The sequence below is a fragment of the Pongo pygmaeus genome, chromosome 6 (genome assembly GCF_028885625.2).
Source record: "Pongo pygmaeus isolate AG05252 chromosome 6, NHGRI_mPonPyg2-v2.0_pri, whole genome shotgun sequence".
Taxonomy (NCBI): Eukaryota; Metazoa; Chordata; class Mammalia; order Primates; family Hominidae; genus Pongo; species Pongo pygmaeus.
Window position 1 is genome coordinate 62,071,966 of NC_072379.2, and position 16,358 is coordinate 62,088,323.

The window sequence follows — 16,358 nt, forward strand, 5'->3', positions numbered from 1 at the left end:
GAGAGAAAGCAGAGGGAGGGATCATTCTAGACATATTTTAAATAAATGCATTTGCTTATTTAGACAAAAGAGACAAAGAAAGGTGGTCACAAAGGACTGCTTGTTACTTATTGTGTAGAGCTCATCACCTGAATTGTCCCAGTCTCTTCTAACAAATGCCTTTCTCTTCTCTTCCAGGAACTGGCTTGGAATGAGACCAGCGCTTCCTCCCTCTTTTACATGGCTAGCCTAGAATCAAATTAATGAATTGTACATCTCAGTGACCAAAATTTAAGACCATATTCTATTAAGTAAGACAAGCAGTGGTCAGTAAAAAAAGTCACATTTGCTCTTAAAAACAACCTTGAGATTTAAATCCATAGCATTGTTAGTTAAGATATTTAAACAATTCAGCACTGAGGAATCAATTGGCGCCTAAAATTCTTCATATCTGTCATCTGGTAGTGAAATGTGGGGACTAAAATACAAATTAAATTGCTAAAACTTCTTATTTATGATACTAAGTTAGAAAAGGAAAATGCTACTCTAAATAAGATGTATTAACAGGACATTTTATCTAGCACCCTTTAGTAAAACATTTACTGTCAACCTTAATCCTACTATGTTGGTATTTCAGGCCAAACCAAATGAAAAGGAGATACTATGTGGAATATAAAGTGTAAATTTTAATTTATGCTACCAGGAGTCTGAATATCCCAAGAGTTTATAAATTTAAACTAGGCGAAACTTCACCTAATGTAAAATAGCTAACTTTTAAAATAAACTCCAAAGAGAAATATTTTAAAATAGTGGCTGGAGAACTGGCTGTTAGTGGTTTATCTCACAAAGTTAGTATTTCTATCCTTACAACTAGCATAGAAAATCTAGTATAACTTTTAGCAATTAAAATCCTGAAAAACAGAATTAAAGTAACCGACCATCAAAATGCAGGGAGAAATTGAGAGAATGGTGACAGGTTAGAAGAGAAAACTAAGAGATTGTATTCATAGGAAAAAGAAAAAAGAAGGATAACTGGAATAATTCAATAAAGGAAACAGCCACAGAGAGATTTTTTAAATGAGGGATCTAAAAAAAGTTCAGGGGAAACCTCTTGAAATCATGGATTCTGTTTAATTTACCCATTTCTTAGCTGTCTCAACACATAGTGCACTTATACATAATGTTTTAAGTTAAATTTAAGGACACATTAGTAAGATTGTTCTCATTCTGTGATATGTTTCTCCTTAGAAGTAGATCTATATTTTAGAGCTAATGTGAGTTACCAACATCTCAGTTAATTTTAGAATTTGGTGCTAAGTCCTGGATCCTTTCCTCTTACTCCTTGTTCTTTAGTAAAACTCTCATTTGCTTTGATAGTTTAAGGCATTTCAGACTTCCTGACTTGTCAGTTTCTCCAGTTCTGAATATTGTGGTTGTTAGCTAATATAAACAATTACAAAAATAGACTTATTACTGCTGCTAGGGGTTTCTGAAAGCTGCATTAGGAGAAGAAAAAAGAATACCATTAAACAGATCTTCTGAAAAAAGGAGGGAAAAATGCAGTGATAATACACATCTCTTTCCATATACACAGATTTTAATCCAAAACCAAACAAAACTGATAGAGTGAACCTCCATTTCCCAATATCTGAGAAGAGGGGAGCAAATAGACATTAAGAACTTAAGAAATTATGCTTTACTTGCTATGAACGAACACGAGGGAGAGGAGACAAGAGACACACTTATTTCACAGTAAAAGTCTCCTACTTAAAATAAACAAAACCCAAGTATCTTTTGAAAAGGGATGACCCAAGTGAGTTCTTCTTGGCCAATAGCATATTTTAATGCAATTACCCATGTGAAAAAAACCAATTGGTCTAATCCCTAAACCAATGGGTTAGTGCGACAGGCTAGTTAATTCTGTACTTATTAAGTTGCAAATTCCCTCCCAATTTGATCTTATGTCCACAAAATTAGTAGCCATGAAGCAGGAGCTGTTCATGTGGGAAAAATCATTGTAACAAATGCTAATATTCTTCCTGAATATTCAGATATTGATCAGATCTAAGATTAAAATTAGAAAAGTAGTTGAGGAACTTCTGAGAAGCATACTAACCTGCCACCAATTTGGATCTTCTCTATTTACAATCTGAAGAATTTCTCCTTTGGAAAACTTCAATCCTGCTTCTTTGCAAGGTATTAGGTTATCATTGTATGGATTATAATCAAAATGACACTTCACAAATACCTAAAACACACAGCACAATTAAAAATACTATAGTTGTATCACTTGCCACTGAATTTAAAAAATCCTTGTCAAACCACTCTAATTGTAACTGACAATGTATTTAGTACTTCAGATAATGAACTTGTCTCTCATAAATGGAAATCAAGTTATTAGAATATTAACAGATTTTGGTATCAGAAAGATAATAAAACTTCATCTCTACTTAAATATCTAACTTTAAATCAACAAGAGTTTGATAATCATTCTATTCCACCATTCTTCCACTTTCCTTCAATCTTTTCACTTGATTTTCCAACCAACACTGCATAATTTTTAATGCAAGTAAATGCTATGATCCAATTAACATCATGAAATAATATAGGTAGTTGATTTAAGGTATATATTTCAGATGTATTAGAACTCTGTGAAAAGGCCCTAAAACCAAAATTAAACAATCAAAGTTGATGTTGAAGTCAGATATGAAATATATTTGGTAGCCTTAAATACTTTTTTTGAATCATCTTGCTCTGATTTATATGCTCATCTTAAATTTAAATGATCAACATTAAATTCATTGTAAGACAAATACTGAAAAAGTCTCGAAACTATTTTCCATTTTAAATTCATTTGTGTATGCACTTTTCTTTTACATTTGCATTATTAATAAAAGTATGTCAGTTAACACTGTTAGTTATGATCTCCAAAATTTGGACTATTTTGCTTATTTGCTTTAATTTAAATTCTAATTAAATTATGCATTTTTGGCATTTGATGGAAGGTTCAGACCAATTGCTTTCTTTCTTTCTTTCTTTTTTTTTCAGATGGAGTCTCACTCTTTCACCCAGGCTGGAGTGCAGTGGCATGATCTCTGCTCACTGCAACCTCCGCCTCCCAGGTTCAAGTGATTCTCCTGCCTCAGCCTCCTAAACAGCTGAAATTACAGGCGTGTGCCACCATGCCTGGCTAATTTTTGTATTTTTGGTAGAGATCGGGTTTCACCATGTTGGCCAGGCTGGTCTCGAACTCCTGATCTCAAGTGATCTGCCCGCCTCGGCCTCCCAAAGTATGGGGATTACAGGCAAAGCTACTGCGCCCAGCCCAACTGCTTTCTTAAAACAGACTTGTTTTATACATATTTATAGAAATTCAAATGTTATCTTCTAAAGAATTGCCTTAGCATTAATCAGCATGTAAACTTTAATAAGCAAGAAAGCACACAATTAGTCAAAATAACAATGTTCTTTTTCTATTTGTTTATCATACTTCTGTAACCAACAAAATTCAAATAACACAAGTAGACATATTATATTATTAGTGTGGTAAAAGTATTGTGATCGATGCATACAAAATAATTTTAAAATAACTAAATCTGGGAACATGTAATAAAATCTTAGTTATTTATAATTAGATGATCTTCATAGAAAGCATTCAGAACATTTTCAACTACTCTAGAAAAGCTAAATATTAATCCTTAAATCAGTAGGTCAATAATTTTTTTCCTGATATATAATTTTAGATCTAAAAAGCAAGCATACAAACATTAAGATTGCTAAAGTGTGACAATTGGCTAACTTGATAATGTCATGCAGCTCCATGTTTTGACAACGGGAAAAAAACCAAAATAATTAAATTTAATCAAAGGAAATTTAGTTGGTGGATAAGACAGAAAAATGAAGTACCAGAGAATGTTCTGGAATGACAGCATACCTGATGGATGTGTGCTGGATGCCTCTCCATATTGATGCAACTCTAAAAATAATTTGTAATTGCATAAATAAAGCCAGACTTTTAATTTATAATAAATTAAGAAAACATAAACAAACTACTAGACCATTTTATTACTTCACTCATTTGGTAAGGCAACTACCTCCCTAATTAATTGTCCACAAAGTATAATACCTGCAAGTTATAAATGATAGAACAAAAAGTTAAAGGTATTTGAGATCAGGCAGAGAAAAGGATTGGTATGCAAAGTTATAAAAATACCTGCATACTCCTTACTTCTCAAGAAATATGCAGTGATTGAAGAATAGCAAGAGAATCCTGTCATCTAACCATGAATGTGATTACCATTCTTATGTGTGGAACAGAATATATTTTGTAACCATAAAGCTCAGACTTTACAAGATAGTCCAAATTTCAAATATTCATTCCTCCAACATCTGTCAAATTGTTATGGAAATGCCATTATCTGTGGAATACAAACCACATCTCTCAAAGGTAAAAGATTTATAGAACAATTTCTATTTTTTTCATTCATTAAAGTAGTTTTAGAACATGACTGTTATGGTAAAAAACTCAGATTAACCTGATTTTACTTTGAACTTTGAAAATTTGTCTGAAAAATCAATTAACCCAACCTTTGATCTAAGTGTTTTGTAATGACTCTAAAACCACTAAAGACATGACTAGATTTAGCATAATTATATTTTATTAAATGCAATTTAAAGTGTCGCACTTACAGGCTATGGATGTTAACTGTTCATTCATCATTAACTAAACACCACCTACTTAAATATTTCTATTTCATATTTTTATTACTAAAAAGAACTGAATGACCAAAACAATTTAAAGTACAAAGAAAAGGAAGTACAAATGGCTTTTAAGCATAGGAGACGTTCAACAACCTCACTCAGAGTAGAAATACAAATTAAAACTATAACATTTTTTTCCTATCAGATTAGCAGAAATCCTTGTATTTTATAACATTCTATAAAAGAATGGTGGGTTAATAGGCATTTTCATTTTCCTAATAGGCTTGTGGAAGAATGGTTCAACCTCTTGGGAGGACAATTTGGCAATGGCTATCAAGATTACAAACGCATAAACCCTCTGACCTAGTAATCCATGTCTGGGAATGTATTCAACAGCTATGTTATGCAGATACATCCAAAATGACTTATGCACAAGACTACATCATTTCCAACAGCAAAAGATTGGAAGCAACCTAATTGTTTAACAAAAAGGAACTGGTTAAACAAATGATGGTACGTCTACATGATGCGGCACTATATATAGTCGCTAAAAAAGTGTGTGTGTGTGTTTGTCAATAGGAAGTGTATGCACCAATAAGGAAATATCCTCAAGATAGATGGTTAAGTGAAAAAAATAAGGTTCAGAATAGCATGTATACAATGCAACCTTTCTATGAAAAAGGAGGTGAAAGGTGAAAAAGGATATGTAATTTTTATTTACTTCCATATGAATGAAGAAATTCTGGAAAGATAAATAGCACAGTTTGTTACTGGTGGGGGGATGAGGACTAGGTTGGTAGTGGGAAAGATTCAGAGGGAGATCTCAACAGAATACATATTTACATTTTTTGATTTTCAAACCATGGGAATGATTCACCTATATAAAAATTAAAATTTTAAGGTAATAAAGATAAATGACTCCCATTTGGATTCAGATGAAGTAACAAGGACCCTCCAACTTGAAACAACTAAAAACTATGTTGACAAAATATTTGAAACAATGTCTTTCAAGATGTCCGAAATCAGGCAATGAAGACAGTGATCCTAAAAGATGGAAGAAACAAGATGAGCTGCACAATTGCCCCAGCTAACTGCACAGAGAGTTTCCAGGCTGCAAATCAGGAAGGGAGAAAGGTGAAGCCTGATGGTCTCTAAGTTGAGGAGATGAACTGGGAGACCTGGGAGATCAAGGTGGTTACAGTGCATGGAATACACTATCAGTGAAGAAAGGCTGCATAGAGAGAGAATTGTGAGGGACTCCCTCTGTTTTCAACTGAGTACTTAATCAATGCATGTGTATGAGGAAGCTACCTGCATCCTCTCTGTGTAGCTCTTTCCTCAGTGATGGTAAAGAATCATTTGAAAGCATTACAGAGAACAATATATGGAAGTTGTATACAGTCAAGAATAGTTTCTGTTCTCACCAGGCCAAGTGGAAAAACCTTCATAATTCACAGGAGGTGAGGTACAATACTCAGAAGGGTTATGAGCTAAACTACATCCTGCAATCATACCTAATAAACCTTAAAAAGCAAGATTTAAAAGGATCATCTGTATCCTAGAACAAAGGTTAAGACTGGTTATTAAAAAGAATGGTTATTAAAAAATAACAGATGTTGGCAAAGTTGCAGAGAAAAGGGAACTGCTAGTGGAAATGTAAATTAGTTCAGCCACTGTGGAAAGCACTTTGGAGATTTCTCAAAGAACTTAAAACAGAACTATCATTTGACCCAGCAATCCCATTACTGGGTATATACCCAAAGGAATATATATCATTCTACCATAAAGACACATGTACACATATGTTCATCACAGCACTTTTCACAACAGCAAAGATATGAAATCAACCTAGGCGCCCAATAATGGTGGACTGGATAAAGAAAATTTGGTACATATACATCATGGAATACTATGCAGCCATAAAAAGAACAAAATGTCCTTTGAGCAACATGGACATAGCTGGAGGCCATTATCTTAAGCCAATTAATGCAGGAACAGAAAACCAGATTATTGCATGTTCTCACTTGTAAGTGGGTGCTAAACATTGAGTACATATCGACACAAAGAAGAGGAACAACAGACCCTGGGGCTTACTGGAAGGCAGAGGACAAGAGGAGGGTGAGGACTGAAAAACTACCTATCAGGTATCATGCTCACTACCTGGGTGACAAAATCATTTGTGCACTACACTCCAGAAACATGCAATTTATCCATGTAACAGACCTGTACACATACCCCTTGAACCTAAAATTTGGAAGGGCCGGGTGCAGTGGCTCACACCTGTAATCCCAGCACTTTGGGAGGCTCAGGAAGACGGATCATGAGGTCAAAAGATCGAGACCATCCTGGCCAACGTGATGAAACCCCGTCTCTACTAAAAATAAAAAAATTAGCTCGGCCTGGTGGCACGTGCCTGTAGTCCCAGCTACTTGGGAGGCTGAGGCAGGAGAATCGCTTGAACCCGGGAGGTGGGGGTTGCAGTGAGCCGAGATCGCGCCACTGCACTCCAGCCTGGCAACAGAGTGAGACTCTGTCTCCAAAAAAAAAAAAAAAAGTTGGAAGAAAAAAAAAGAATATTCTAATACAAAAATATCCAGCACCCAACAAGGTAAAATTCATGATGCCTGGCAGCCAATCAAAAATGGCCAAGCATGCAAAGAGGGAGGAAATAACCTATATAACAAGGAGAAAAATCAATGAAGAGTGACCCGAAATGTCAAATGTGCTAGAATTAGTAGACAAGGACATTACAGTAATTGGTTCAACTTTACATATTATATTCATGGTTCAAGAAACTATAGGAAGGATTAAGTCTATTAAACACATGCAGATATAAAAGAGACCCAATCTGAACTTCTAGAAATGAAAGCCAAAATATCTGAGATGAAAAATACCCACTAGGTGTGATTAATAGCAGATTAGACACTGCAAAAGAAAAGATTAGTAAACTTCAAGACAAAACAATAGAAAATACCCAACATGAAAAATACAGAGAAAAAAGGCTGAAATAAATAAACTAATCAGTGACCCATGGGACAACTTCAAGGGGCCTAATATACATGTAACTAAAGTCACCAAAGGACAGGAGAAACAGAAAAATAGAAAAAATGTCTGAAGAAATTATTGTCGAAGTTTTTCTAAATTTGATGAAAGAAAGTCTTTTCAACAAACTAAGCTTGAAAAATTGAATATTCATATGCAAAATATAAACCTTGATCCTTTCCTCACATCCTATATAAAAATTAACACACAGTACATGTATCATAGACTCAGATGTACAGCATAGACAGCACTGTAAAACTTGTAGAAAAAAAATTGGAGAAAATCTTCATGACCTTAGGTTATACAAGGATTTCTTAAAGCCACAAAAGGATGACTCAAAGAAAAAAAATCATAAATTGGATTTCATCAAAATTCAGAATTTCTGCTCTTTGAACGACACTGTTAAGAATGAAAAGACAAGATAGAGACTGGAAGAAAGTCTTGGCAAATCCCAATTCTGATGAAGCACTTGTATAATGAATACATAAAGAATACTCAAAACTAAGAAAAACAATTCAACAAAAAATGGACAAAAGATTTGAAGACACTTCACCAAAGTGCACATAAGTATGGCAAATAAACACATAAAAACATGTTCAATATTATTAGTTATTAGGAAAATGCAAATTAAAATCACAATGAGATACCACTACACACTATTAGAATGGCTAAAATTTTAAAGACTGACCATACCACATGTTGCCCAAAATGCAGAGTAATTGGAACTTTCATATAATGTTGGTGGAAATTTAAGTTGGTATACTAACTTTTGAAAACGGTTTAGTCATTTCTTCAAAAGTTCAACATATACCTACCATATGACTCAATCCTTCAACCCCTGGTATATACTCAAGAGACTTACATGTAAATGTCCACAGCAGCTTTATTTGTAAAAGCCCCAAACTGGTAACAAAAAAATGTTCATCAGCCAGGTAATGGATAAACAAACTGTGGTACAGCCATGCAATGGAATATCACTTGTCAATAAAAAGAAATGAACTATCAATATACATAACATGAATGAATCCCCAAACAACTATGCTGAGTGAGGGAAGCTAAACAAATGAATCAAACAAAATCCAAAAAAGAATACATGTATTCCATTTATATAAAAATACAGAAAATGCAAAATAATTTAAAATGACAAAAAGCAGAGCAGTAGCTGCCTGGAGTCAGGGGTGGTAGAGAGAAAGGGAGCAGGAGGGAAGGATGAGAAGTGGACACAAAGAAGCTGGGAGGCCGGGAGCAATGGCTTATGCCGGTAATCCTAGCACTTTAGGAGGCTGAAGCGGACAGATCGCTTGAGCACAGGAGTTCAAGACAGCCTGGACAATGTAGCGAAACCCTGTCTCTACAAAAAAAAAGAAAAAACACAAATATTAGCTGGGTGTGGTGGTGCATGCCTGTGGTCCCAGCTACTCAGAAGGCTGAGGTAGAAGGATTATCTGAGCCCTGGGAGGCTAAGGCTGCAGTGAGCTGTGATCATGTCACCGCACTCCAGCCTGGGTGACGGAGTGAGGCCCTGTCTCAAAAAAAAAAAAAAAAAAAAAGAAAGAAATGGACACAAATAAATTTCTGGGAGTGTTCATCATCTCAATTGTGTTGACTTCATGGGTATATTATGTAGGTCAACATGTATCAAATTGTACACTTTATGTTATTTATATAAACTTTATCTCGGATATTTTTAAAAGTAAAGATAAAAACAGTAAAAGTATTGAGAAAATATTGCACAGGAATACACTATGCTTATGCAAATGACAATAATTAGTGGGAGAAAAATTAAATCGATGAAATGGCTAGAAAAACAGCGCCACCTTCACCCTGATGTTAAATAAGAAGATGGCTAGTAATTCATTTGGGAATGTGTTGGCTAAACATGGTGCAAATGTTGCTTATTGAACCTACCTCTTAAACCATAGTTCCAGGCCCATCTGAATCTGCACTTCAGAGTGAGTGACAAGATGGTGAACAAAGTGATTATCATTGCTAAGAGATTTTCCACGACACTAGCTGAGATGATCAAGGAAGGATGCTCTTTTTCTAAAAATTTTCAGTGTACGAACTTGGTCTACTTGGTTAAATACAGATGTACACACACATTTTTGAGAACAGCAAGATAACAAGAAGATATGTTTGGTTAAAAAAGTTTTGAAGGGCAATCCACGTTCCTTTCTGATAAATACCTGAGGGCCACAAATTGAAGCCTCAGTCAAACAAAAAATTTTATTTTAAAAATCATATAAAAATCAGCCAGGCATGGTGGCACACACCTGTAGTCCCAGCTTCTTGGGAGGCTGAGGCAGGAAAATTACTTGAACCTGGGCAGTGGAGGCTGCAGTGAGCCAAGATCATGCCACTGCACTCCAACCTGGGTGACAGAGCTAGACTCTGTCTCAAAAAAAAAAAAAAAAAAATCTACTAACTACTAACCTAGGCCAAAATTATACTAATCATAATTCTTAAGTTTATATCACTGGTTCGTGCAAGGACTGCTTTTGTTGATTTAACTAATTTTAATAATAGACAGCTATGCACTTGCCACCTAAAACTAACATTAAAATCCTACTTGATTTTCCTGCCCTCATTCCATCCCATCCCATCCCATCATTCAGTTTCCCCAACCAAGGCACACTTCACCCTGAATCCTGGGTTCACAAACTCCTTGCTTTTCATGTTGATTATAGTTCTACTGCATCTATATGTACTCTTTAAAATTATATATTTAGTTATTTTAAATTTAAAAAAATAGTATCATGCTATATGCATGTAATCTTTTGGAGTCTATATGCTTATTAACATGTTTCCAGCTGTACATACATAAGAGTTGCTCTAGGGAATTACTGCAGCTTGATATATGTGAATATTTAACTCTAAGAGACATTATTAAACTTTTCTCCCCAATGTGTTTTTACCAATACACACTGCCACCAGCAATGTAGAAAAGATGCTGTTGATTCACAGCTATAATTTTTACCAACTTAATTGTATATCACATTATGATTTTTAATATATCTTTATATGTTTACTGAACATATGTCCCCTTTTACTTGATTTTTCTATGTAGAGTGAAACACAATTTCAAACAGTATCCCTAGAATAACCAGTTTCCCCCATTCATTGAATCATCTCCTTTCCACATTGAGAAACATTATCTCTGTCACATATCAAAGTAATATGTATGTGTAGGTCTCTTTCTGAGCTCTCTAAAAGTCCATTGACCATGCTGTCTCTTCCTATGCCAACATCACAATATCTTAATTCCTACATATTAATAATCAGACCCCATTCCTGCTTTTCTGATTCAAAAGTGTCTTGGCTATTCATCTTATCAAATTCCATGGAAAACCCTGTTTTGACTGGAATTCCATTAAATCTACAAGTCAATGCGTGAAAAATCAACATCTTCACAATATTGTCTTCCTGTCCATGACATGATATACCTGCTTATTTAGATCCTCTTCATAATTCCTTTGTGTAGAGGTCTTGAATTTTTTTGGTTAATTTATTCCTAGACATAAATGTGACATTCTCTGACTCTACTATAGATGATGTCATAGTTACATTTCTAGATGTTTGCTGATGACATACAGAAATGCAATTGAGTTTTGTGTCTTAATCTTATTTTCAGGTACCTTGGTAAACTCTATTATTTCTAATAAGTTGTAGTTTTGAGGGGTTTCTATGCAAAAACATGATCATATTTGTAAATAAGTTTTATTGCCTTTCCAAATATTTTGCTTCTATAATTTATTTTTGTCATACTGTACTTATGGATCCTTCAAGAAAATATTAAATAGAAGTGGTGCTAGTGAGCATCCTTCTCTAGTTTCTTTTTTTTTTTTTTTTTTTTAACTAGGCAAAGGCTTTATCTTTGTTTTAAACTATTTTCTGGCTAATTAATTGCCAATAAATAACTGTATACAATCAATAATTAAAAAGTAGCAGTGTCCAAGGGCCTTGGAATTTAAAATATCATAGACTTACATTTTATCATATATAAAACAAAAATTTTAAAAGCAGTTAAAATTCTTGAAATTTTATTATTTTTTAGAAGCTGAATCAATTCAGTTTGCCTCATTGTTGGAAGCTTCATCAAAATTCTGAACAAGATCACCACTTCCCCAATAGTAAGTGGTACTTTTCCATCCAGCTTCTACCAGTTTCCTTAAGCTTGTTGACACCAAGCTGGTTTAAGACACTGGGCGGCATTTCTGTTAGCTGCTTTGTCTCAGCATGGCTGGTAATGGTCAAAGTGTTTGCTGCTAGAGATGTCTGAACATTGGGATTGTTAATGTAGATCACCATTCCTTGGTTTGCAAACACACCTCTTTAATATCAGAGATATTGCTTATTCCTACTTTCTTTCAGGAAAACTGAAGATTTTTTTATCATCTGTTGTAACAGATAATGTTTGCTGTATCATCTGAGGGCAGTTCCTTTTTACCAGTGCACAATTGTGCTTGAAATCCGGCAAGTTTTTCATGGTTTGTGAGGGCTTTTTCATTTTATAATGAAAATGAAAGTGGAATTTCGTGAGTGGAAATTAAACTTCGTGGGGTATTGGGGTTGGCACTAGAGGTCTCAGGCAGACCAGCTGCAAGGCCAGTTTCTGACTTTAAAGGGAAAGCTTCTAACATTAGTTAACTCCGAATAATGTTTGTTCTAGTTTTTTTTTTTTGGTAATAAAATTAAGGCTTTTCCCTTCTGTTCCTAATTTACTAACCATTTTTTTAAAATCATTGAATTTTATCAAATTCTCCATTGAGGTTATTCTCTTTTCATCTGTTAATGTGCTTAGTTACATATGGATTTTCTAATATGAAACTCTCCTAGCATACCTGGGATAATAAATCTAACTTGGATATGTTGTATCATCTTTGTTATATACACAATCAAATCTGATTTGCTAATATTTTGTTGAGAATTTTTAATGTATATCCTTGAGTGAAATAGTCCTGTAATATATTTTCTTATATTGTTTCTAGTTGTCCAGGTCATGTTGGTTCCAAAGAATAAAGAGAGAATTCCTATCAGCTGGCCTTAATAAACAAATGGAATTATGAATAGCCTCTGGGAATCTAAGCTATAAGAAAGTTGAAGAACTTCAGAATTGGCTACTTTAACTCACTCTGGCCCTCAAAATTTAAAACATAGATACTTATGTCCCATAGCAGATTCTGGACTTTTACCAAGCACCTGAAACGATTCTGATAAAGATCATCTACTGACTATGCTTTTGAAACACATTACCGTGGTAGGGAAGAGTTCTTGGCTTTCATTTGCTCTTGCAGCAATCCAGAGCTGAGACTAGCTCCACAGCACTACATGGTGGAGATTTTAGTGAAAGAGTTGAAGAGGCAAAATGCCCTTGCTTCCCTATAGCATCTTAGTAGGATGCCCATGGTTTGCAGATGCCCTGGTTTACGCCTATTATTCCAGCATATGAGTAATGTTCCCCTTTTCATTAAAAAAAAAAAAAAGTCTCAATTTGGATGTTCTTTTGGAAGCCTTCACGTTATAGTTTCTTTTCTTCTTTATGGGAGGACAGGCCTCAGGCTACTTTGGGCTTATAAGACTCCTCCTCTCCTACTTGAATTAATTCCCCCAAATCTAAATGCTAAGTGAAAAGCAGAGTTTGAGAGGGTATGGAATGGGGAAAACTTATGTTTAAACAAGGCTAAATGTCCTTGCATTTCATGGTATTCAGTTAGTTCACCAGATGCAAAATCTATGTAGGAATTTGGGCCAAAGCCCTAGTTATTATTATTAATATTATAAAATGTTATTTTGCCTGTAAAAGTCTATTATAGCCATGGTGAGCTAGAAGAATTCTGGAGTTTAGACCACAGAAGGAAAATAAGATCTTCCTACTACAACTAACACATAATAATAAATAAAATACGTAAATCCTAGATTTTACTCTTCCAGCGTACGCAGGTCCAAGATAAGGCCTCAGTCTGTCACAAATCGAAATTTGCCAACTGAGGAATAAAGGTAGCCTGAGAGGTACTAGTGATATGAAATGTCTAAGTACTAATATCATTTATTTTTCACAATTCTTTTCCTTGAGGACCACAAAACTACCTTCATTTCATCCAAAGTTAATTACAAGCCTATCTATTTTCGTAAGTTCAATTTACATGCTAATATTCATGACTAAATAATCTATCCTTACCTTTGAAAGAACAGTTTAAAATAGACATTCACTGAAATGTTATTTCAAATAACTGTATGGAAATGTAAGAACTAGACTTTTAAACTCTCATTTTAACAATATGAAATAAGATACGCTGGCAGTATCTTATGTAAGAAAACTTCTAATTTCATTCATACATCAAACAATAAATTTCTGGAATAAACCTGAACATTACAGGTATCTACTTCTACATTACTTAGGCCTGAAAACCCTCTCTGTGGTTCCAACACTCCTATCATAATTTTCAATTCTTCCTCCGCAATTACTTTCTTTTTCTTTCTTTACGGTTCCATTTTACCACTACTGCATCATCACCACAACAAGTGCAGCCACTTCTTGAGCACTCACTATGTGCCAGGTGTTGCTGTGAGAGCATTACATGAATTAACTCGTTTAATCCTCATAACAATCTTTTGAGAAAACAAATTTTATCCCTAACTATATAGATGAGAAAAATGAAGCACAGAGAAGGTAAGCTGATAACTGGCAGCACTGGCATTTGAACCTAAGTGGTCATCTTAACCATTCATTAGAGCTGTTGTTCACAAATCACCTCACACCTTCAAAAATCTGCCACCTGGTTACATAATCTCATCTCTCTTCTTTTTGAATTCACTTAACATACTGAGTCTAGACAATCTCTGTAACTAAAACATTTTCCCGTTCATTTATCTAGTTTACCTAAATTTAGTTTTAAAATACAGATCAAATGTGTGCAAACCAGGGGTCCAAGATTTTATACCCATCCTCTTTTCTGGCCTCATCAGTCATTTCACCCATCACACAAACACTAAGCTGGAGGTGATCTGGACTGCATTTTTATCCTCTCCCAGGGCCTAATACAATGCCTGAACGTAATAGCTGTCAGAAATGTTTGCTAGATTAATAATTCAAAGACTTTATGGTTCTTCTGATACCTAGCTGTAGGTTACTATTATGCCAGGGTTCCCGGTGTTTATGAAGAAATCTACTATTTCCTTTACAATAGTAAAATAGAACTGTTTAAAAATTCAAAAATTCACCCATGACAAAATAAGCCATTTCGGAACACTCAAATCAATTTTTTCTCTTTTCTTTAGCAAGATAGTAGCAACTGATAGTTATTTTCAACATCGTGATTAAAAACATGAAAGTATTTTTAATACTACCAAAAATTTTATTACTAACCTGTTGAGGAGTAATGGTATCTCTATAACTTGGTAAGATTTTTAGGGTGACACTTCCACTAATATTTTTCAGTAATTCCTGTAATTCCTTCGGATTATTTCCAACCTCATGGCCATTGACTTCTTTAATTATATCTCCCACATGAAGTAGACCTTGTCGATCTATCATTCCCCCATGGAGGATTCGGGCAATTACCAGATCATTATTTTCAACCCTAAATGTCACACCCTATGAAAAATAAGAAAGAGATTTCTCATTTATTAGGGAGAAATGCTTAAATATTCATGAGCATATGTAAGAAAATAATTCTAAAACTAGGTAAAATGAATCATTCTTACTTTTCCCATGTTCTCTCCTGTCTCAATATTTCACTCCCATTAAACTGTGTACTAGTATAGTTTATTACACTAGTGGATAGGATGTATCTTACAGGCTAAATGGAAACTCGAGAGAGCAGGAAAAGGTATTTGTGCATTCTGATGGACTTATTCCTCGCTTTTCCTTTTTTGCACTCACTGTTCTTATAGTCAAGATCCAGAAGTAATAATTTTACCAAGGAATAGTAAACTTCACTACTTAGAGAGTCCTAGTATGGCTTCAATTTTTAATAACAACTTCTTTTTATATTTTGATACTGTCAGTATTTCTTCAAAGGGTAGTTCATGTCTTCAAAGGGTAGGAAGAAACCTAGTAGTCATCTTCTGAAATTTTTTGCTACCCCTTGCCATATTTCTACTTCTAGCTCAGTTTAACTTTTCATTTTAGTTTAATTTTGCAGGCTAAACCAAGGTGAGAAAGCATCAGCTGTGTCTTTATACACAGGCCAAACAAGAATACAGTTTTCATAACATTATGAAAAGGAAAAAAAAATGAAACAGAGTAGTGACTGAACCAAAAATTATGTCATATTTCAGATTTAATAGGGCACTGATTTATCTATACTCACCAATGGTTCCCCAGCTCTTTTGTGAATACCAAGAATACGAATGGCATCTACTGGTAATAACTGATTATTGATAGAAGAATTATTCATTTCTGGGCTTGATGGAGGTGAATCATAACACTTTGATGCCACAATATCATGGGCCTCCAACAGTGACTATAAGGAGTCAAAATAGCCTGTGGTTATTTACGATATGTTGATGAAATATGTTACTAAAAGTACTTTGTTAGTTCATTATTCCAATGGAGTACTAAAAATTTCCAAGGCACGTGGTATTAAATTCCCAAATATCAGGTTGATCAAATAAATATATAATTTTTAAGAGAT

The 16,358-nt window shown here is 34.4% G+C and overlaps 1 protein-coding gene across 16 annotated transcripts in view; it reads right to left on the reverse strand.

Moving 5' to 3' along the window:
- The window catches only part of PALS2 (protein associated with LIN7 2, MAGUK p55 family member), a 105,528-nt gene that overhangs the window by 17,866 nt on the left and 71,304 nt on the right, over positions 1–16,358 (reverse strand). For 8 of the 16 annotated variants that reach the window (XM_054494333.2, XM_054494336.2, XM_063667475.1 and 5 more), the window contains 5 exons: positions 16,035–16,187; positions 15,089–15,316; positions 3,914–3,955; positions 2,096–2,227; positions 129–228 (listed from right to left, as the gene is read on the reverse strand). In XM_054494333.2, coding sequence (XP_054350308.1) covers positions 129–228; positions 2,096–2,227; positions 3,914–3,955; positions 15,089–15,316; positions 16,035–16,187 — 655 coding nt within the window. The remainder of the gene's footprint in view (positions 1–128; positions 229–2,095; positions 2,228–3,913; positions 3,956–15,088; positions 15,317–16,034; positions 16,188–16,358) is intronic. The other 8 variants (XM_054494340.2, XM_054494341.2, XM_054494339.2 and 5 more) reach the window with 1 other exon arrangement.